At 33.9% G+C, this 23,641-nt stretch overlaps 1 protein-coding gene across 2 annotated transcripts; it reads right to left on the reverse strand.

Annotated features, from left to right (window-relative positions):
- Positions 1–9,529: 9,529 nt before the first annotated feature.
- On the reverse strand, positions 9,530–21,791 carry LOC124371083 (putative defense protein). 2 transcript variants are annotated; one of them, XM_046829395.1, is made up of 5 exons: positions 21,659–21,791; positions 20,564–20,669; positions 19,136–19,348; positions 13,445–13,536; positions 9,530–9,724 (listed from the first exon to the last, which is right to left on the reverse strand). In XM_046829395.1, exons 2-5 carry the CDS (start codon positions 20,666–20,668, stop codon positions 9,652–9,654), a joined length of 483 nt encoding a protein of 160 aa, XP_046685351.1. In that variant the 5' UTR covers position 20,669; positions 21,659–21,791; the 3' UTR covers positions 9,530–9,651. The 2 variants fall into 2 exon arrangements, with proteins under 2 accessions (XP_046685351.1, XP_046685352.1); XM_046829396.1 differs by having other exon boundaries at positions 19,142–19,348; positions 20,564–20,670; positions 21,659–21,783.
- Positions 21,792–23,641: the final 1,850 nt, after the last annotated feature.

The following is a 23,641-nucleotide window of genomic DNA, read 5'->3' on the forward strand; positions in this document are numbered from 1 at the left end:
GTTCGTCTTAAGAGGTCCAAAAACAGAAGAAGCTCTGAACATTATTTCGGAATTAGAGATACACATAGGCTACAAAATATGATTTAAACTAGGTGAGGACGCATTCTCTTGTCTCACCATTTGAGTGCACTACGATGTTTTAGATACGACCTCTAGTTACAGTGGATCAACCGAGTTTTCTACACATAACCCCCGGTGGGGGTTCACTATCAACATGTCTAAAGGTTTAACTGCATCTCATTGGGTTGATTTATTGTGAACGTCGAGTTTAACTCCAGCTCACCTTCCTCTTATTCTTCTTAGGGCAGCGTCTGAAATCTGACGCTGTAACAGACTGGAATCTGGAATCGTGTTCGTCTGAAGAGAGTAAAAAAGCCTCTGGCGACGTAGTTATGTCTAGTGGAGCATTCTGTTATACATTTTACTAGTCGTCAAAGTCGATCGCGGAACCTCGTATAGATGGATTCAACCTGAGAAGAATATATGAATGTCTTGATATATCAATAACGTCAAAACAATATTTATGTACACTATAATTATAATAGTTTATGTAATGTTGTTACTATATTTCGTACAATATTTGAACACTATTAAAATACAGTTTTAATTTATTGTTTATTTTCACTTATGACTAGATAGTTCACCTCAAAAATAAACAATATTAATAAATATGTTTTACCTGACTATTTGTAATCGTTATTTATTTTTAAATTATAGTATTTTGTAAGTGGGTTTTAGTTTTCAATATATTACCTTACATTAATGCAATACATTTTGCATAAAAAAATAAACTAGTGACTAAAGTTTCAAATAGTTTATTACATGTTATTAGTAGTAATCGGTTAGGGTTTTACACCAATGCATATCATTTACAAACATAATATTATTCCACAACTCATTATACTTGTTTATAATATATAAAGTACATAATCGAGTTACACAATTACTTTAAACTATGTTGTTTAACAACTAAAACATTATACACACTCTTAAACTTTTGAAACTTAACTATTTTGTATGCTATTTATTACTTTTATGTTTTTAATAAAAAAATTGTTATTTTATCTTAAGAGAAATTTCCTATAGTGTTACCTTTACCGCACAGTAAAACTGTTTCTCCACTATTTCTGAATAATTACATTATTAAATAAATTATTTCACGTAACATATTTTATTTATTAAAAATTTAATAAATTATATGTTAGCACAGTTATTTGTTCAATTGTGCTAAATAATAGACTCAAACTTATTTTAACGTTGTTGTGCTTAGAAATAAGGTGATGAACAAATGTTTTAATTTCATTCTTAGTACCTACATGTCTATAGGTTTTAACTGCAACTCATCTTCTAAAATATAAAACTGGACCGTTTTGTATAAATTAATATATTTAGGCTTTTTTCAGAAGCCCTCATAAGATAAAGAGTTCGGTAAGAAGGCGATATGTTATACTTTTAAAAAACTTTCTAGTTTTTGTAACGCATCAAAAGATTTTATCAAGTATAAATAAAAATATAAATTTAATTTAGTAATAACAAATAAAGTTATGTGTTCAGTTTTTTTAAATGGATATGACTTGATGACTCTGTCACATAGTAGTTCTTACAGTATAGCAAAATGTAATTTTATTTATATTTGACATGTACAATAAGAACAGACTTGAAGAATGGTTTGGGTAGCTTATTGTTATAAATCTTGCTAATCTGGTCTCCGAGCTTTACGCAACATTAAAACTGTTTATGGTAATACCAGTGACAAATCCTTCATCAGAGGTAAGGTTATCTAAGTTAAGCATTATTAAATCAAAGCTTGGATAAACAATTACGCAAGAGAGGTAGAACTTTGTGATTTTGTCTTTCATTAAACAAGAGTTTGCCGTGAATGTTTAATAATTACTCAGATATTATTGAGGAATTTACAAAATTGATTCCTGGAGAAAGGCACATTTCTTGCAAGTTATTTTCCACATTTTAAATAAATATTTTTATTGAATTCTCATATTTTGTTTTTAATTTATTTTTTCCCAAATTAAATAAGTTTCGACATAACTTTCTTAAGATATAATGACGTATAGTCCATGTAAAGTATTGCAGTAGTTTGTAAGAGTTCTATGTTACTATGTACCCTGAGCACGTCTATGCAATTTACGTATGATCGAAACCCAATGTTATCCTTTCCTGTAAAGAACACTGAGTATAACTCTGTACCAATCTCAGCTATCACAAGAACTAATGGTTGGAATATCATACGGAACCACTCTCATAACGTATAGGACTTACTTACTTACCGACCACATTTGGTAAATATGGACAAGCTAGAACAATCCACACTAAGGACAGAATGTAATATTTAATATCCAAATGACAGGTTCACATCGAGCTAAGCTCAATCAGCAGAGTCAGTGAAGTGAAGGTTTTGGCAGCTGATGGAGAGCACTTGTGCGGGCAGAGAATATTGGCACGATACTGCGTTAGCACTCTTCGATTTAAAGAGAGGGTGCTGATTCAGCGCTTGGTCACGGCCAAGATACTGAGTTAGCACTCTTCGATTTAAAGAGAGGATGCTGATTCAGCGCTTGGTCACGGCCAAGATACTGAGTTAGCACTCTTCGATTTAAAGAGAGGATGCTGATTCAGCGCTTGGTCAAGGCCAAGATACTGAGTTAGCACTCTTCGATTTAAAGAGAGGGTGCTGATTCAGCGCTTGGTCACGGTCAAGATACTGCGTTAGCACTCTTCGATTTAAAGAGAGGTTACTGATTCAGCGCTTGGTCACGGCCAAGATACTGCGTTAGCACTCTTCGATTTAAAGAGAGGTTGCTGATTCAGCGCTTGGTCACGGCCAAGATACTGAGTTAGCACTCTTGGATTTAAAGAGAACGTTTATTCAGCATATGGACACGACTATGATACTGAATTAACATGGTCCGGTTTAAAGAGGATGCTTATTCAGTGCATGGACACGGTAAAGATGCTGAGTAACCCTCCGGCTTAAAGAGGGTGCTTATTCAGCGCATGGGCACGGTAAAGATGCTGAGTAACCCTCTAGCTTAAAGATGTTGCTTATTCAGCGCATGGGCACGGTAAAGATGCTGAGTAATGCTCCGGTTTAAAGAGGGTGCTTATTCAGCGCATGGACACGGTAAAGATACTGAGTAACCCTCCGGCTTAAAGAGGTTGCTTATTCAGCGCATGGGCACGGTAAATATGCTGAGTAACCGTCCGGTTTAAAGAGGGTGCTTATTCAGCGCATGGACACGGTAAAGATGCTGAGTAACGCTCCGGTTTAAAGAGGGTGCTTATTCAGCGCATGGACACGGTAAAGATACTGAGTAACACTCCGGCTTAAAGAGGTTGCTTATTCAGCGCATGGACACGGTAAAGATGCTGAGTAACGCTCCGGTTTAAAGAGGGTGCTTATTCAGCGCATGGACACGGTAAAGATACTGAGTAACCCTCCGGCTTAAAGAGGTTGCTTATTCAGCGCATGGGCACGGTAAAGATGCTGAGTAACCCTCCGGTTTAAAGAGGGTGCTTATTCAGTGCATGGGCACGGTAAAGATGCTGAGTAACCCTCCGGCTTAAAGAGGGTGCTTATTCAGCGCATGGGCACGGTAAAGATGCTGAGTAACCCTCCGGTTTAAAGAGGGTGCTTATTCAGTGCATGGACACGGTAAAGATGCTGAGTAACGCTCCGGTTTAAAGAGGGTGCTTATTCAGCGCATGGACACGGTAAAGATACGGAGTAACCCTCCGGCTTAAAGAGGTTGCTTATTCAGCTCATGGACACGGTAAAGTTGCTGAGTAACGCTCCGGTTTAAAGAGGGTGCTTATTCAGCGCATGGACACGGTAAAGATACTGAGTAACCCTCCGGCTTAAAGAGGTTGCTTATTCAGCGCATGGGCACGGTTAAAATTATTAGGATTTTTATGATTACTATTGCTACTACTATTATTAATTTATCATTTTATTATTATGTATATTATTATAACTGATATTGCTAAAAATAACAGGCTAACGTTAAAAAATAAAACGCCATTCAATTGGTAGTTTCCTCAATAACTGTTCATCCACATCGTAAGTCAAAGATAATCGATGTTACGTACTTATGTACGTATTCCTCAACTGTATTTAATATTGAAATTCGGAAATTAGATATATATATATATATATATATATATATACCATTATGAAATAAATTATATTCTACATTAACAACAAAATTTTGTTATCTAATCCCTCTATATCTCTATATTTTGCATTTTGATTTCAGGTCTATCTTCCATAATGTTAAAATTTGATTTGAAATCTAAATTCTTATATGCAAATATATTAAAAGAATAGTACAAGAAAAGTAATCATGTTTAGCTGTTCATATATTTTTTCAATATGGCTAAGTAAAAATGACAATGTGAGTGGAATGTTAAGTTCACTTCACCTTCCGCTCAGGTGAGCAGCAATATATACACTGGAGTACAAAGACTACGCCAATTAGCATTTTAGTTAATGTGTTGTTTTAGATGAATTAACTTGGAATTGTTTTTTGTAGAATCGGTTCCCGAAATACTCTCGTAAACAGTTAACTCTCGGCTCGCGCGGTGCGACACAATAAGATACGCCTTGGCGACGTGACACAGCCGCGGGCGAGTATTTTCACATTCACATGGTATACAATAACAATGCCGCGCTGTTGCTTTGTTTTGGTGTGAAAATATGAGTCCCGATAACTGTAGTGGCTGGCTTTGTTTAGTGCTCCAACTGCTCCTGAATACTGTTTTGTTTGTCTCATATACCTCGCCAAACTATTGTTATGAACAAACCTCTCTGTTATTTAAATATAATATTTTTTGCTAATAACTAGCTGTTACCTATTATAGCCATAGTTTGTAGGCAATGTTTAACATAGATTCACTTAATAACAGTACGGTGATTATTATCTAAAATCACGAAGCCAACAATATTTTTCAAAAGTATGTAGATGCATCAGAAACATATTATTTCAGGTTTCTTAGTTAGGAGGATCAGAGGTTAACAGAAATTGCAACTGGCTCTTACATCAGGTTTTGCACCTGTATGAGTATTCCATATTCCAATGAATCCGTAGCTGATTTTGTCTTGATAACACGATCAGGAAAACATTAAAATAGGTTTATATGATCATTAACCTGATATAGAATTGTATAAATAAAGTTAATAATAAGTATACAATTCTCAGAAAACCTACTGAAGTCTAAAAGCGTCTATTACTGGCTCTTGCAATGTATTTTCAGTGTAAGATAGGCTATCTTCAGTGCCATAATTGATTTATGTTATTCAGTCGAAGAAAATATGCATAGAGCTGATAAACCTACTAAGATCAGGAAGCTGTAACAGCGGTACGCGATCAAATTTTGTATGCGGCTTTGTACAAATGTATTGGGAACTTATCAAATGCTTCAACAGGCCTTTGAGGAGGAATGGATTTTGAGATCTCAATACGAAAGGTGGCACACACAGTCTTCTCCCAAACCCCAAAGAGCATGGGCAAATCTCGTATTAAAACAGTCCTGATTGTCTTCTTTCACGTTCGAAGATTGTCTATTTTGAGTTTGCAATGTAAGGACAAACTGACAACGCAGCCTTTTACTTGGAGGTGCTCAAGAGACTGAGTCGACGGGTAGCGCGCGTCAGGCCTGAAATCAGAAACGTCTTCAAGCTTCACCACAACAATGTCCACGGCAACACGGCCTTCGTCGTCACCCTCTACCTGATCCAGAACAAGACTCCCGTGGTGACCCGGCGTTCTTAAAGCCCGAATTGGCTCCGTATGAACAATTTTTTACAATTGGATGAATAAATCTATTTTTCTTAGAAGATGTGCATTAATTTAAAAATGCACCCAGTATAAGTCGTGATGCCTTTCGGACTGTAGTCAGGGAAATAATGGCTCATTAAGGCACGTTAATTTTTATTCTTCTATTTTGCCTTAAGCCACAGTAAAAATTATACATAAGGATGTCGTGGAAGCCAACCATTTGCCGTATGTGCAAACTTTCACAGCTTTATCGATTATGGGGGTGGGGGGTTTACGAGTGTTGATATATTTCCAATGCATTAGATGTTTTAAAAGTCTTCAATGGTGCATTTCATGTTATCAACTATTACTTATGGCACTATCAGTTGATTATAAAAATATATTTCATATTATATTTATAAAAGAAAACTCACAATTATCCAATAGTTTTAATTGTTTTGACACAAGGCCTATCGGCATACAATGTAATACACAACAAGATTCCTATTAAATAAAGTTTATAACAAAAGATTGTTTCGAAATGTTAATCGAAGCTAGTTTCAAGGATTTTCCACTCATCCCCTTAGGCCAGAAGCAGACCACAAGCGATGGAAAGTGAATGCTTTTTAACCTTAGTAGTTTTATAAGCTTGCGTGAGTGTCATGATCTGGATAAACAATAAAAATCAATTATAGCACTAGAAATATCGTACAAAAACTCGTACAAAAATATTTGAAATTACTTTGTTTTCGAAACCTAGACATTTTTTGGTCGGGCAATAACGTTAAATCAACTGTGGAAACGTAAATAAATTAGAATGATAGTAAATGGCAGAAAAACCCCATTTTTTATTATAGTATTTTTTAATTTGTAAGTATGTATATTTTATTCATTGCTTATAAAAAATGCAAACTCAAACTATGGCACTTGAAAAATGTTAGACTGGAAATATAGCACAAGTTATGGTAGTAGAAGTCTATTGGCTGAAATATGCCTTGAAACCCAATATATTTGAATATTTCCGTTATCAGAGCAACAAGATAATATCAACGTATTGAACTGGACGAAAGTAGGTTTCAAGACCTTCATATGTATATATTTTCTTCATCAGAGTACCAGAAATCTAATTTATTCGTACTTGATATGCGTACATTTCTTATCCATGGACACTAAACAGTACAAGCCAGATATATGCCTATTATTTTTTTAAATTTCAAAGGGCTCTATCAAAAACCTTTCACTAAGAAGACTACAAACTTTGATTTTGAAATAATGTCCTACAGAAACAGTCCAAACACATCGGGAACAAAGTCAAGAAGCCCGAGAGCCCTTGGGAGTAATTCAGGGCCCGAGGGAAACTGGGATCATTGAAACCTTGCAATGACATTGTTTATACGCTGCATTTCAGCGCCAATAAATCCTTGAGGTTCATTAACCCTCTATTGGCTAAATACTATTATGTGTAAAATTTATAAAAAATATTGTAACATTTATATTAAAATTATAAATTTTTTCCTAATTACAAAAGTTCGGAAAGGACTGCATAAACCATAAAGCAAACCACTAGAAGCGGCAGTGCTCGTATTTTTCACACAAAACAAAGCAACAGCACGACATCGTTGTACTTTACGTGAATGTGGAAATACGCTCCCTCGCCATTTGTACCGATTGTATTAAATAATAATTCTGGGGTCACTGGATTACCGGTGGAAGGTGTAGGCCCAGAAGAATGATAAGGGCTGGACTGTGCAAAAGAGGCTGCTATCAGCGAGGCGCGCATCACAGATGGCAGTGTTTGATAACTAAATTGAGAGGTGGGATGAGGTAGACGTGCCGTACCTCCCGTCTCAGTTGATCAGAAGTTACAGTAAAGAGTAGACTTTGATAGTGCTTAGAGTAAATCTTTTTGCTAATCGTCATCGAACCTGCGGGTAAGTGAACTTTTAACTGGAGTACAGTCAATATTCATTCTTAGTTATTTTGAATAATTTTGGGGAAAGAAATATTGTAAAAATTAAATTAAATGGGAATTTAGGAACTCGTCCTTATGATCTGTGCAATATAAAACTTGTTGGTGCAGTGAGCACGTGTATATAGAATTTTATGTAAAAATACTAAAAGAGTTTTGTGGTTGTTACAGATGCTTTCAGCAATTATTTTTAATTCTCTAACACTAAAGCATTTTTATAATAACAATTTCTAACACTGAAAAGAAGTAATATTTAAAGTAAAGTAAAGAAAATTAGTAACAAATAAAATTGAATTTTGAAGATAAATTAAAGTGAAGAATTTCCAGATCAGATTAGAGTGCGAAAGTTTTGAATTTTGAAAATTGAATAAAAGACAAGCTGCAAGAACTTTGTATATTTTTGGAGTGAGTGACGAATATATTACAAGTTTGAATTTAAAAGTTATCAAGAAGTTTTTATTTTAATTTTAAATCCAGTAATTATTTTTAAGAAGAAGTTTTATTTTAGTTTGAACTTTATTTATTTCAGAAGATTTTTTATTATTTTTTGAACCTTCATAAAAGTTTAAATTTCAAAGCTAACCCCTCATGTGCCAGCACAACGGTACACATTGATTAAATCTCACTAAACCGCACCGCGTGAATCGAACTATAATGACACGTTACTTCATGTATATCAAGTGAAGGTGGAACTACGCTCCTTCGCCTATGTCTCCTCGCTATTGATTAAATCTCGCACCGCCGCACCGCGCGAATTGAACTATAATGACAGGTTACTTCATGTATATCAAGTGAACGTGGAACTACGCTCCTTCGCCTATGTCTCCTCGCTATTGATTAAATCTCGCACCGCCGCACCGCGCGAATTGAACTATAATAACACGTTACTTCATTGTATTTCAAGAGAACGTGGAACTACGCTCCCTCGCCTATGTCTCCTAGCCATTGATTACATCTCACTACGCCGCACCGCGTGAATTGAACTATAATGACACTTTACTTCATGTATATAAAGTGAATGTGGAACTACGCTACTTCGCATTTGCCACCTCGCCATTGATTAAATCTCACTACGCCGCACCGCGCGAATTGAACTATAATAACACGTTACCTCATGCATATCAAGTGAATGTGGAACTACGCTCCCTCTTCTTTGTTACCTCGCCGTGCCAAATCAAAATATGGTGTCTGAAACGTCTTCTTATAACGAGTTGTGCAACTGATGAGACAATGAGAATATCTCTTCATTTAGACTACATTGAATTGCTGCTGGGCAAATAGACTGAGTTCCTTTGTATCCTTTGTGTATCTAATGTCGAAAAAATGCAAGGAGTTTCGTTTTTAACCTCTTTACCACTTTTATGGCTTTTTATTTATCTCTTCTGGCAGTTGTGGAGTAATGATTGCAGGAGTCAATCAGTAAAGGTGTCAGATTCCACACGTTGCACTAGGCGGTACGTGACAGTTTCGTTTTTGAAATATTAGTTACGTAATTAAATAAGGGACCTCTATTTTCGGCACATGTTTTTCCTTAAATTTGAGTTTAATTACTGAAATATATTCCATTTAATTCTTTGAGGAGGTTGTATTTTGTTTCTTGTCTATTGATCCAACCTTTCTCTAAATATATCTGAGGAAAACTTACGTAACTCACCCTGTACTTACTATTGCAATCTATTTATTATTTTATATAATAAGGAATTGCCCTATACCTACCAAATTTCTTCCACCTCCACCCACATATACTAAAGCCTTTAAGGATGTGTCAGGGCTAAATTATAATATATGCTATGTTATATAACAATAGCTTTTACTACTTTACAATGTACGATTAAATTATTTTAAATTAGTTTCTATAAATTAAACAAATGTATAATTGCAGATTAAGGACTAAGTGAGGATCAGGCGACGTCAAAGATGACTTGCAATTTTTCTCGCAGGATGCCTCACCCAGAAAACTTTCCGGGACTGGGCCACCGTTGCACTGCAACACAAAAACTTATGAGAACCAATTTCTTATACAGTGCTACCTATATTTTCTCCTCATTTATAATATAAAATAAAAAATAAGGTTTACCCGTTATTTTCCAGGTGTTTTTGTCTGCACAAAGTAAATATTTGTTATCGGGAAGAAAGTTCATCAAGTTTCCTCTAACACAAAACATCCCTTTTTCAGGAACTATTTTCTGAAATGTGGGTAAACTAAAATACATCAAGTACTTTAATCCCAAAAGAAGAAACTCATAAACGCAGGGAAAAGTGGCTTTTAAGAAGTTGTAATAACTTAGTACTTAATTAATGTTAACCGTCAGTATTGTCCCATGTAGTTAAATTTAATACTAAAAAACAATTTTTTATTATAACATTTAACTACTTTTCCTATAGCCTATAAAAAAAATAATTTTAAGTGAAGATGTTGTAAGGCTATGTTCTACAGTTGCCACTTACTTTCACACGACATCGATTACACTTATATGACATTGACAATTGTTATTAATTACAACTAAAGAATATAATTGAAAAATATAATTCTATTTAATCATTTTCATTTATTCATTTTTACTATATGTAGGATTAGCGAGTAGGATTAATCTTGTTTCAAAAACCGAAATTTATCATCTCACCAATGTTATCCTGATAACTTTATAATGCTCCATTACATAAATAAAATGTTTTACTTCAATTATAAATACCCGGTAAAATGTTTAAATATAGCATTCAAAGCCACACTCATATCCTCAACATTCTTACTTATTTTGACATCTTTAGCAGGCTCCATTTCACCGAAGGAAATTCAAGAGTTGGAATTGTGTTTCAAAGACTCGGTTTCGGTTTCACCATATTGACAAGCTGATCTAATTATCTTAACAAAGCTGTACTTTACATCCTCTCTGTGAAAAGTTGACTTGACCTTTATGAGATACCACATCTCTAAAAGATAATTCTCTAGTGATAAAATATTACTGGTATTGTTCTCCTTTTTTTTAAATCAAACCCATTAACACTTGAGTGTATATAATGTCTGAGTAGTTATATCACAGAAGCCCGCAAAACATTGCTTTTTCTTTACATTACCATGGCAAGCTACTCTTCAGAATGTTTTCTTTCTTAATACTTCATTCTACCGTAGCTATGTAAGTAGATTTCTAATCCAATTATGGCAATGTGCAAACGTTTTTGCATTCTCTATGTGTCATCCATTGATTAACAAATAAAATACAAATACTTTTACCCTAAAGTACCGTTTTGTTTCTTTATGATAATCGTTGTTTGGGTGCTTAGAGTCAACTTTAATACATCAAACAACCATATATCGTGATAAAATTGTATTTTATTACCTTATTTTTTAAGTATTTTGTTACTTAGCAACAATTAGATACGCTCCAAGTCTACTAGTAAAATAATTAAGTGGATCACTTGCAATGGGTGTGTTTTTACATTCTCTACGCACCATTCTTTGGTTAACAAATAAAATAAAAATATTTTTACCCTCAAGTTCCGTATTAATTTTTTAAAGTAAATCCTTGTGTGGGTGCTTAGAGTCAATTTTAATATATCAAACTACCATATGAAAGTTGTATAAATTGTATTGTATTACCGTATATTTAAAGTATTTAGTTGTTTAGCAACAATTAAATATACTCCTGGTCTACCAGTAATTGTTGGCTAATCTTGCCTTGGCCACACCCAAGTTTAAATTTTATGCTTTTGCACATACTTTCTTGAATTTCTTCAACGTCACTTTCACTTAAAGTTTCTTCAACAAAATAACTATCACTGACTTCATGTTTACTTTCATTAAATGTGCTCTCCACCTTCGAGAATCGACCAGTTTAAAAATTGAGCAAGTTCTACTTTAACAAAGTATCTTTATAACAGTACAATAATAGAAAAATGCTCAAATAATCAATATTATGAATATTTTCGGCTTTAAAATTTCGAACTTTCGAGAGGGGTAGTATCCATTATTGGTAATTACGCCGATGATAACACAGGAGGACAATTTACGTAATCGGTAGCTAATGGGGATTACAGGTGCAATTATGATAACGCATCTTTACGAAACTTCGTAAGTACGTTCTACAAGAGAATGGCAATAAGTACGATGATGGAGTCAATCAGAACAAAAGGGGTGGAGTCACAGGATCAGAAACCACACACCTATTATACGAGTAGACATCTTGTAGATGGGTGGACTTTAACATAAAATTGACAAGCATATTCTATAGAACTAATAATGACCGAGGAATAGACTAGGGGCTTTCAAAGACCAGGAGAACCCACTAATTAGAAGCTGACATGAACTGAGATCTCTCTGAGACCGGGATTATTTATAGGCCGGGAGATGGTTGATACCGAGAATTACCAAAGGCTCTTGTAACAAAAAGACCTGGCAGACTCCCTCTAAGGCCGGATACTGCCAGAGACAGGGATCTCTTCCAGACCGAGAGAACTTAGAGGCCGGGTGCTGACAGATGCCTAACAATACAAAAGGCTATGATTTCCAAAAGGCCTAGAAGACTCTCTCCAGATGCCGGAAGCTGCCAGAAACAGTGATCTTCCAAATTTCGTTGGCACAGTCTACAAGCCAGGCTGATAGGTATCATGAGCCGGGGAAACCTTACAGTGTTTAAGAGTTAGTGTAATTTAAATACTCGAAGTTCCATGAAACAGATTGTTTAGAACCCGTAAATTTCAATATTCCAGTTTTATAAACCCCAGTGTAAAATCTACCTGCCTGTGAGCAAATACGTTTTTTGTTCTTAGTGCTTATCTTAGTTTTAATCTTTTTTGTACGTCTTGTTCTTGTACTTTTCTTCTTCGTTTATTGAACGTCAGATGTGGTTTTTTTGGGTTTTTAAAGGAGGCTTAATAAACCCTTTGTATAATAAAAAAGGTTAGAAGGTTATGTTCTGTAACAGTGCCGTTACCATCTAAAGTAGCATGTTTCAAAAGGGATCAATTAAATTTTTGACGAAACATTTGTTTATTATAAACAAATAAATTTCATTATAATAGTTATTTCATAAAGTATCAACAATTGTTTATCTAAAACTGTTAAAGATTTAACATCAGTCAGTATTTTTTAAATTTATATTTCTGCGCAATTAAAATTGTTTACGGCAGATGGTTATTAGGCGCGTAATATAGAACCATTCCAAGTAAGCAGTATATATTGTACTCAATTTGTTTTTGTTCATAATAGTTTGACATTTTGTATCAGATCGTTAATGATAATGTGGTGTTATTAAATAGGCCTTGTGAATAAAATTAAGTTTAAAATTTTCGAAAAATACAATGAGGGGGCTATTCAAGCTTTCTTGGTTTATATTTATGTCAAACTTTATGCCTGTAGTCACGCGGTTCATTACCAATGAATAAAATAATCTGTAGCATTAGTAATACATGCTACAATTTCTTGTGCGACCAGTTTTTCTATGCACTGTTTAATAAATCTCCCCCACAATGAATAAAATTATAATGTAAACAACTCTGGGGAACTGTACCCCCAAAACTCCTCGTCTTTTTTGCGTACAAATAATTCCAACTACAATAATATAGGAATCTGCGAGACTGAAGGCACATGGAAAAGATAATGTTATATATTTACAAAAGTGCCCTTTAAGCATGTAAACAATAAACTTGGTCTCACAGTAACTAGAAACATATTTAAATAGTTTGTTTCTGCAAAAATTTAACTCACAAGAAAGTGACGTTCCCAACAAGGTCCAGATCTGGAAGCCAGCGCATGTGAGCGTCAGACTTGGGCTCCGAACTGAGGTGGACTGCAGTGTTCTGAAAAAGTTACATTAGATTGCAGTATACAATTATACAAGATTCTGAAAATTTTCCTGTGGACGTGCCAATTATATCGGATTAGGCTATACTGGATTCCTGGATCAGGGTAAGATGACATTGTTTGATCCGCCTCCTCCGTCTTTAAAAACAAATATCTCTATACATAATAGGTAGAGCCTTAAATTAACTCTCATCACAAATTCTCCCGCTTCTTAATACCTCAAAAAGTTGGCATGAATATGCGTCATGGCTTAAATTTAAAAACTAAAGCATTTACATGAATATGAAACATCCATAGTAGTTTACGTGGACTATAGATTTTCCAACTTTTCAATATCATAAAAAAGGCAAAATTTCAATCAAGATCCACCACCCATAGGGGTTGAAATAGGGTTGCAATCTAAAAGAACTTTGTTGTTTTTTCTACTTTCCGATGTCCTACAAAGATGAAATTGGACACACACGTGCCTTATACACTAAACATAAAACAAACAAGATTTTTCATGCAGATTAGCCACTTAGGGGTTGAATAAGCATTAGTCCTATTAGTATTAGTAAAATTATTACAGCTATTCATTAAAACATTTGGATATTATAGAAAAACTTGCGTATTTCATTAATAGTCATAAGACAGTTTATCTCTTCAACTTCAGTGCCCTAACATGGTCTTTAAACTTTTAGCCCAACTATTTTGAAATTTTTCAGGAGATTGGAATATATTTTAGTGACCACCACTTACTATGAGGCGTGTTATTTAATATTTAATTAAAAAGGAACTCGTTTAAAAAGCTGCTAGAAACTTTTTGTAATAAATAAATGGCGCCGAAATATTTCTCCATTTTTTTCTCTTGCAAAAATTATTTTAATTGTTTTAATATATAAGGAATGTGTATTATTATGGAATTTTGAGCAAAACTATTTAATTAAGGGTTACGTACTTGATTACATTCAATAGCAATATATATATACACACACATATATATATATATATATATATATATATATATATATATATATATATATATATACCTTTCTGAAAATCTTTGTTTAAAGTTTGTTTTTGACAAGAAAAGTTTGAGAAAGTTCCAGGGTTTTTCCAAATACTTGCCATTTCTGGGTAATACAAAACATCAGAAAACACTGCATATATCTACAATCTAACCTTTTCTTCAGTTATATAAATGGCCTAAAACATAAATACAATCTAGGATGAAATAAATCAACGCATAAATCATGACTCACAACAAATATGTATATAATGTATATGAATATACATTATAATAAAAAAACCAAATTAAAAAATTTATATTATAATAATAGAAAAAGACAAATATATTATATTATATACATATATAATTTCTTATCGATTTTATTTGATTTGGTTGACTATATGTTACAATTTTATTTGTATTTTTTAACTAATCTTGACGCCAGATTATATTTAAAGTTATGTAAACCAGCTACTTTTACGCAAAAAACACGCACACAAGCGCGCGCGTGCTAACACACACACACATATATAAATATACTGCGGAAGACAGATTGAGATTAAAACTCTCTGCGACATTTCACTTTTTACCTTTCTTAGCGCTGCGCTTTGTTAGTCGTTTAAATGCTTTGAATAAACAGCCGTTTACATGCTTACATTAGACTGATATTAAAAATTACTCTTGAAAACAGTTTTTGTTCCATAGACTTCTAAGAACTCAATGAATGAAATGTTAATTTTAATTTTTAATTTGGTTGAAGAAAACTCATTTATCAGTTTTTAAGATGTGATGAATTCTTTGGAGATTTGATGGTGAATACGGAAAGTTTATTTGTGATTTTTATAAGTATTAAATTTACGTTTACACATTTTCTGTTAAGTATTTCGATGGTTTAAATTTAAATAAATTTTAAAGGGGTTAATTATGGGTTACACGTTATACAATATAAACATAGTTACATGATTCTTTGTTTGAAGCTTGTCTTTGACTTTCAGTAGTTCTGTTTCCAAGGAATAATTTATTTTTACGTGTAATTGAAGATTTTTTCCCCTATAAATGTTGTTTATTTGAAGTTAAAAAGGCCAGGTCATTATGCGATACAATGCAAGTCGGTTGGAAAATATTACACAAAATCATCTTTTAAAACTGAGAGGGATACAGTATAAGATAATGATAACACGAGTGTGTTATATATAACAACAATGAATAAAAATGCCTGAAAGCTTCGTAAAACCCGACTCTTTTAGAGCCGAGAGTTCCTCCAATCCGGGATATTTTTAGAAAATAATTCTACATAGCTTCTTATTTTGTTTTAGGTTTTAAAAACCATATCAAATTCAGCTTTAACAAGTTTATTTTAGTGTTAACGTGATTTAGTTCACATTGACTGGCTCAAATATCCTAATATAGAGGTTATTAGAATTTGAAAAAAGAATTATTCCACGTTTTTTTTTATATTTATTAGAGTGCTATAAGGAAATTCCAATTGAATTAAAAATTGAACGGAATCACAAGCTAATTTAATTGAAGAGCACGTCCATTACCTTATGCTTAACAGTCACATATAAAATAGGAACTAACAATAAATTTAAAAAAGCGGGTTTTAGAACCAGTTTAGGTTTTAGAGAGGTCAAGCCCAATTGTGGTTTCTTTAAACAGCAATGGTAAAATATGTATTTATGGAGATTATAAGGCAATTTTATACCAAGATATATACAAGATAATTTGTAATTTGTATCCTATTCCCCCCATTTCTCGACATTTGACCGAGTAAATCAAAGAAAATTTCTAATTATGACCTAACCTGGAAATAAACAGTTACATGTAGACGAAAATTCTACTCTTTACTCACAAAGTTATAACACTCTTAAGTGTGCCTTTAAGGAGCTACGGCTACATTCCTACGTTTCATTGACGATTTTGCTTTCAGGATTGGATAATATATTTCCTTACTTCAATCATATCCTGTCTACGCTCCGGCTGTATTTTGCTGTAATGCGTCCTCTAAATAAATTTTCCAATACTTTTCGCAAAACCACATTCCTATCAGCATTTTGCATGCTCTGTATGAGGGTTTTGAAATATGTTGTATTGTAAAAAAAGTTGTTAATCAAAACTACATTCCCTCCTTTACCTTTCAAGGATAGGATCATATATGAGTGGGAACAGCAGTGGGTCGTTGCCGACGACAACAAACCTGTCACATGTGGTGTCCTACAGGGATGTATTTTGGGTAAATTAATGATATGAACACAGCACTGACAAAAAATAGGAAATATGAAATATGAGGATCTTGAAATTTAATCTCAATGCATTGTCACTGACATCAATCGATTATAAAACACGACGACTTTGACATTCAGATACAACACTACAGAATAACATAAAAGTGCATGATGCACTTGTACTGCAGGCAACAGGCTAAAACTCAATGCAGACAAAACTAAACCCATATTACGCATTATAGGCTCTCTCTGTATTATCGAATTCAGGACTGTACAATAAATATTAGATAACAGGACTTTTTTTACGCTCTTCAATAGTGTGAGGAGCTAGAGATTGGCTATTAAGAAAACATTGGACTAGTATGAATATGTTTTAAAAGTTATTTTCATCAGTTATTACACTTAAAATGTAAAATTAACATGATAACCGACAGTATTTTAATAATTGATTAACTGTGGTAAAAGACTCAATGGTAATAGGAATTTAATATACTTCACAATAAATCAATGAGAATGAGATATACGATAACTCACCTCAACAATCCGTTTAGTCTTTTGATACCGGTTTTGATGACAAACCATCTTCATGAGAACTTATATCACTCGTTATGGGGTCATTGGTTGATTTAAAATATACAATACACTAATCACACAAATTAAAGATACACACGAAACATCTATGTTCTTTTAAAAATAAAAAATGGTAAATAAAGCTATGTACTATTTTAATTTCTCTACTTTTTAACATATAACGGTAGTCAATGTCATATTATCCTTTTAATTAGTTAGTAAGGAAAACAAGAAGGATTGATTAGCCAACGAAAGACAACCCAGGTCTTATTTACGCTGCTTGGTTATTGCATATCAGTTCAGTAATTAAGTGCGTTAAACATCCTAAGTGCGTTGATTTATTTCATCCTAGATTGTATTTATGTTTTAGGCCATTTATATTATTGAAGAAAAAAATTAGATTGCAGATCTCGAAATGCAGTGTTTTCTGATGTTTTGTATTACCCAAAAATGACAAGTATTTGGAAAAACTCTGGAACTTTCTCAAACTTTTCTTGTGAAAAACAAACTTTAAACAAAGGTTTTCAGAAAGCTTAAATAATGTCTTTGCCATGCCTTGACGTATTAGTAGTTCATGTGCTGCAACTTGTAATATGACATGATTCAAAGTAAGAACGACCACAACTACGGGGTAAGATTTAGGAACAACCGACTCAACACTATCGGCTGCTTGTATCGGTGCGTTTGTCAGTTCTTAGCATCAGACTAATCAACAGGTTCCCTTAGGCAGTCAAGCATATAAACAATTCGAAACAGTTCAATGCCCGTGTGAAACGCCACCTGATACTAAACTCGTCTGCTCTGATGGTGTGAGTTTCACGATGTGCCGTTGGCTAATTCTACAACGAATTCGACAAAATAATGGGATATAACTTGTGTTAATTTTGTTGAATCTGTCATACACAGTGTGAGTTAAAAAGTATGGATACGTTCTGTTTAGTTTTTATGGATAAATTGGAGAGAAGGAATTTGGAGAACCAAAACCTGATTTACATTTATGACCTGTTTTTGTGGTAATTTACGTTTAAATTAAGTGTTTAAGTGAAGAAGAGCGTGTTATAATTCTGGTGATGCGAGGTTAGGGAGACCGAATGAGATCTTGTGATAAAGTATGAAATTTATTTAATGATACTTATCCCAATCCAAACGGATACGTAGGAATAAATAATGTTATAATAATTAATTTTTGCGGACATTTTCCTTTGTTCCGAGATATAAGAAAACAGTAACACTTAGTTCCAAGATCTGGTATGATGAAGGAATAAATCACGCACTTAAAAAACTTCACAATCATTCCATCATCAAAAATAACCTTCAAACAAAGAATTGATTCTCAGTACGGACCCGGAACCAGTAAACAAATCAAAGACCTTGAGAACTTGCATTTTAAGTTAACTAAACACATTAACAATTTAACTTTTTTGCATAAATGTAAGGTTGAAACCCTTATACCTATAGGGTTAACTCTAAACAGTTTTAATGATTGGTGTTGTGTATAGTGTTTTATTAAGTGCATATTTTTAGAGTTAGTGAAGTTGACAAACAACATGGTGGTAGTAATTCCTGACTTAGGCGTGCCACAACGCTTTGGTAAGATTTGTTTATTTTAACCTAGTTTGTAATTATGTATTAAGTTAGTTCTTTACCTGTACAGCAGAACTCTCCTGAAGAAGAGATCAGATTGCAGATCTCGAAAGTAGTGTTACTGATTTCTTGTTTCACTGAACGATGGCAAATGTCCGGTAAATTCTGTTTTCTTCATCTCATATATTATCAGTGTGTGGTGCATACATATAAAGGCCACATAATTACCCGTACCGCGAAACCGCCGAAGCAGTTCATGGTGTTGATGTCGAGACACCCTGTGTCGAACTGCCCGACCGGCAACCCTGAGGCGTCGTCTCGCGCCTGCACCATGAACCCGGTGAAGTGCTGGCTCTCACTGCCCAGGATAGCGAAGTGCGCTGACAACCGGCTCACTATCGTATCCTTGTGCAGGTAGAATGTGAATGGCGGAGGTCCTTCCTGTAGCATGCCACATCGTCAACTAAATAGAAAGTAATCTCCTAGAACAACGAAAGGAACACTTTTTATTGTTGGTATCACACAATTATTCTATCAATATCCATCGTAGTTAACATTGTTATTTGAAAAACTCACAAATTCCTTATCTCATCAATATCCTTGTCAATAAGCCGAATATCAATTTGTGTGATAATTAGCGATGAGGTTACACTTTTGAAAACTGATAATATATGTTTATATGGCAGATAATACAACTTAATTTAATTCCATTACACACTCTACCACTTTTGATAATTTATTTTCAATGTCATTTTTGTTATATATAATTCTGCAATTAAATTATTGACGCTGTAGTACAACCAGAGGTTGTCATTCTACAATATAGAATATTGTATTAACAAGAAAACAAAAAAATAAAAAATAAAAAATCTTTTTTACTTTTGGAAGTGTAAAATAGAGGGACACAAAATCATGAAATGTTGCACTAGAAGTTATTTTCTGTTTTAACTGGATCAGAAACCATGTCTTTTATGTAACATGATATTTTTAAAGAATTTTGACTGAGTTTTTTCCTTTCTCCCTGCGCACAACATATGAGTCTATATTCAGATATTTTTGGTCTTTTCCAATATTTTTTATTAAAAAAGGTCTGATCTTATTCTAGAGAGAACGTTTGTTGGAAGAGCTTGTCATACAAGAGTTGTTACACGAATTGATTGATAAATCCTCAGGGAACAGGATACTCATCTAAGCCAACATTACTCTGGAAGAGCTCGACAAATCTGTATTCTGCGAAATCTATTCAGGTGGAGCCTCTGTCGTATGAAGAGTCCTTGTCGCAGGACGATAAATGGCGGATAATTATCGAGACCATTCAAGCCACGATGAGTCTGCACGATTTCCTTTCACAAGTTTTCTTGTATTTATAAAGCTACAGAACTGAGTGTTATGGTTGTTGACTGAGATTATCTGACCGAGCGTTCTGTGAGTTTCGATATGAAGGAATACGTAATTATTACTTTTACACCAATTTTTGAATAATAGATAGTAAACACAGGAAGAAAAATTGTTCGGTTGGAATATATTTCGCAATATGGTATTTTGCAGTAGGTATTTAACAATGTTATCGTTAATATATTTAACAACTAATGCCATTATGTAAATAAGGTTTAAACATTATTTATAATTTAATAATTATGTACTGGTATCTCAAACCTGAGGACTGCCGCCGTGACTGGGTTCCATGGTCTCACAAGCGTCAGGGGGTTCCGTCTTCACCAGTGTCGCCAACATCACAGACATCACCATCCGAACCAGCATCCCTATGCATTAAAATTAATTAGTTTAAGTGTTATGTACTGGCGTCGGGGAGCTGTGTCTCCACCAGTGTCGCCAACATCACAGACACCACCCGAACCAGCATCCCTATGCATTATAATTAATTAGTTAAAGTGTTATGTACTGGCGTCGGGGCGTTTCCGCCAGTGTCGCCAACATCACAGACATCACCACCCGAACCAGCATCTGTATGCATTATAATTAATTAGTTTAAGTATTACGTACTGGTATCTCACACCTGAGGACTAACGCCTTGACTAGGTTCCATGGTTTCACGAGCATCAGGGGGCGCTGTCTTCGTCAGTGTTGCCAACATGACAGATCCACTCAAAACCATTATCCCCGATGAATGTCTGTTTTTTATTAAATTTCTTTTGGTTTTCTCAATTTCATTCGATTTTAAATGTTTTTTTTCTAATCGGGTGAGCGTACGTTCTTTTCAGATACTTTGCTTACCAACTGACGGATTTTACTTTTAAGAATTCTAATTGATACATATATACTTGAAATATGTTTTATATATGTATGTTCCACACTCTTTTCATTATAGTGTTTCTTAAAGTGTGTATGCAAAGATTACAAATTGCTTTTTCTACCAAATGAGGGGAACTGAGTATCATTGGAATCATAACGACAAAGCAGTGCCTGTACTTATTTAATTGTCATTACAATTCTCCATTATCTCGTTCACAGTCAAAATGTGTGCTGTCATTACTAATGTTACGTAGCATACGTAAAGAACTTTAGTCGTTGTGATGCAATTATATTTTGTAAAACTTTCAATGACTTGTTTATAAGTTGTATTTAGATATATTTTGTTGAATTTAATACCCAAAATCATGTTGTACGTTCACCTTTTGTATGTGTAACCTATAACTGTCATTAATAAAACTAAAAGCTTAACTTTAGATAGATTGTTAGTTTTATTGGAAAGGAACTCGAAAGATTTATATGAATAACGTTAAAACTTACTTGAGTTGTGAGTAATAAAACTGAGTTGTAGTCACAGATCAGATCGTATACTGAGGGGTCTACAGATCCTCTCGTCTGATATGATATCACTAATAGAGAGATAACAGATTAAACTTCCAGTCGCCACGTCACGTATCACTCATGTTCATGTTTCATGTCCCATTTCTTTATTTTCATTACTTTTTCTATTTGCGTGTCTTAACACAAAATTAAGTTATAACGTCAAAATTGATAAGAAAGCACATATATGTGCTATATCTGCCGCAACACTCATGATTGATAACGTTCCAAGTTAATTACTTCCGGTTTGTTTGGCAAACAATCCACTTCCACTTTCCCCAGCTTTGAAACAATCTTTTCAAAGAATACACAGAATGCTATGTAAATTTGTTCATTAAAACATCTTCTCTTAAATTCTTATTTTATATATATATATATATATATATATGTGTGTATACTGTATATTAAATAAATGAGCCACATCATTTATAACTATAAAGAATCTTCATTAGATATTATTGTGTCTATTAAATTCATATACTGCATATCACATGTGATATACTGCATGCAATCTTATTAAACCAACATATTCGATATAAATTAAACCGGAAATTGTGCAATCTAACTGGCGGACCGAGATTATCAACGCTAAACGCTATACAGACTGCGGTTTCGCAGAAGAATCTGCGAATTGTGTTAAGCCTTTCCCGCTCCTTGTGCTTACACTAACTCTGTTAATCTTCTCAAAATAATCCTTATCTGAGACTAACTTCATTTACAAAGAAACAGTTCTTTGTTTCCCTAAATTGTTTTCCAAGGAAAGATTATTGTACATGAAAGTAGCTTATACACCACAATAATTAAATCTGTGGTTGTTAAATAAAACAATGGTGTTCCACTGCTGCGCTCGCTGCTGCTCTTCGATTACGTTTTAAACCATTTCATTGTTTACAAAAATATTTAATTACTAATCATAATTTGTGGGGAGAAGTCACCGATGCATGCAAATCTGTACTTATACTAATTTTATTCACACATTAAGACGTATTTTTCTTCATTCTTTCTTTCCTGTGTATGTACTAATTACTTTCGCACCTGAAGAAGAGGGTGTATTTAAATCCTCAAAACGTTGTTTTATACGTTTGGTAACATATAAAATAGCATATGTCTTAACTCCTGTTATCCTTCCAAGGAGTATTAGTTGATGCACTGCTAGAATATACTAGGCAGAAATATAAATTATCAAAAGCTCATATTTACTCCGAGTCTGCAACTAAATATTGCCCTTGTGGTAAGTTTTGGAATATCTTTAGTTTTATTTCATTCAGTTTATCACACGAACCCAACATTGCACACGAGGACTTATGTATGCTCACATTATGTATCACGCAATGTATCAACACCTTTACACCCGCTCACAAAAGTTTCCTTTGGAAAGCCATTAGGTTCCTACGTCCTTCTGTTCACACCAAGTCAACAATTAATAAGGGGTCCCGATTAGGAATTTAATCCTCAATTGTTTATCGTACAAACTGGGTAGAATGTGGAACAATGATTTTGGAAAGCGCCGCTTGGTTTCACCGTTCTCATCTAAACAATGATTTAGACGCTTTTCACATCTCTGGATGACAAGTTTCGTATAGCATCTCCAGAGCATTCCCTAAACGAGTATTCTCGGAGAATTGTCATCTGGAGATGTGAAAAGAATCAGAATCAGCAACATGAAAGCCTCAACTGTCATTATTTTGATGAGTAGGTAAATCAATGCGACAGTTCATACATCTTCGAATCTTTGTGCGTGGAATCTACTCTCCTTATCACTATACTATAAAAGAAAAGGTATATTCCTATATATTTGAAACACTAAATTTTAAGTTAATTGATCTTCAATATTACCATGTAAAATTAAATGGGACGATTCGTAGATTTTCCACATTTCCTCAGATTTCCCGTCCGGTCTTAAATGAATGATTCAACACAATT

Source organism: Homalodisca vitripennis, unplaced genomic scaffold (genome assembly GCF_021130785.1).
Source record: "Homalodisca vitripennis isolate AUS2020 unplaced genomic scaffold, UT_GWSS_2.1 ScUCBcl_932;HRSCAF=3902, whole genome shotgun sequence".
Lineage (NCBI taxonomy): Eukaryota > Metazoa > Arthropoda > Insecta > Hemiptera > Cicadellidae > Homalodisca > Homalodisca vitripennis.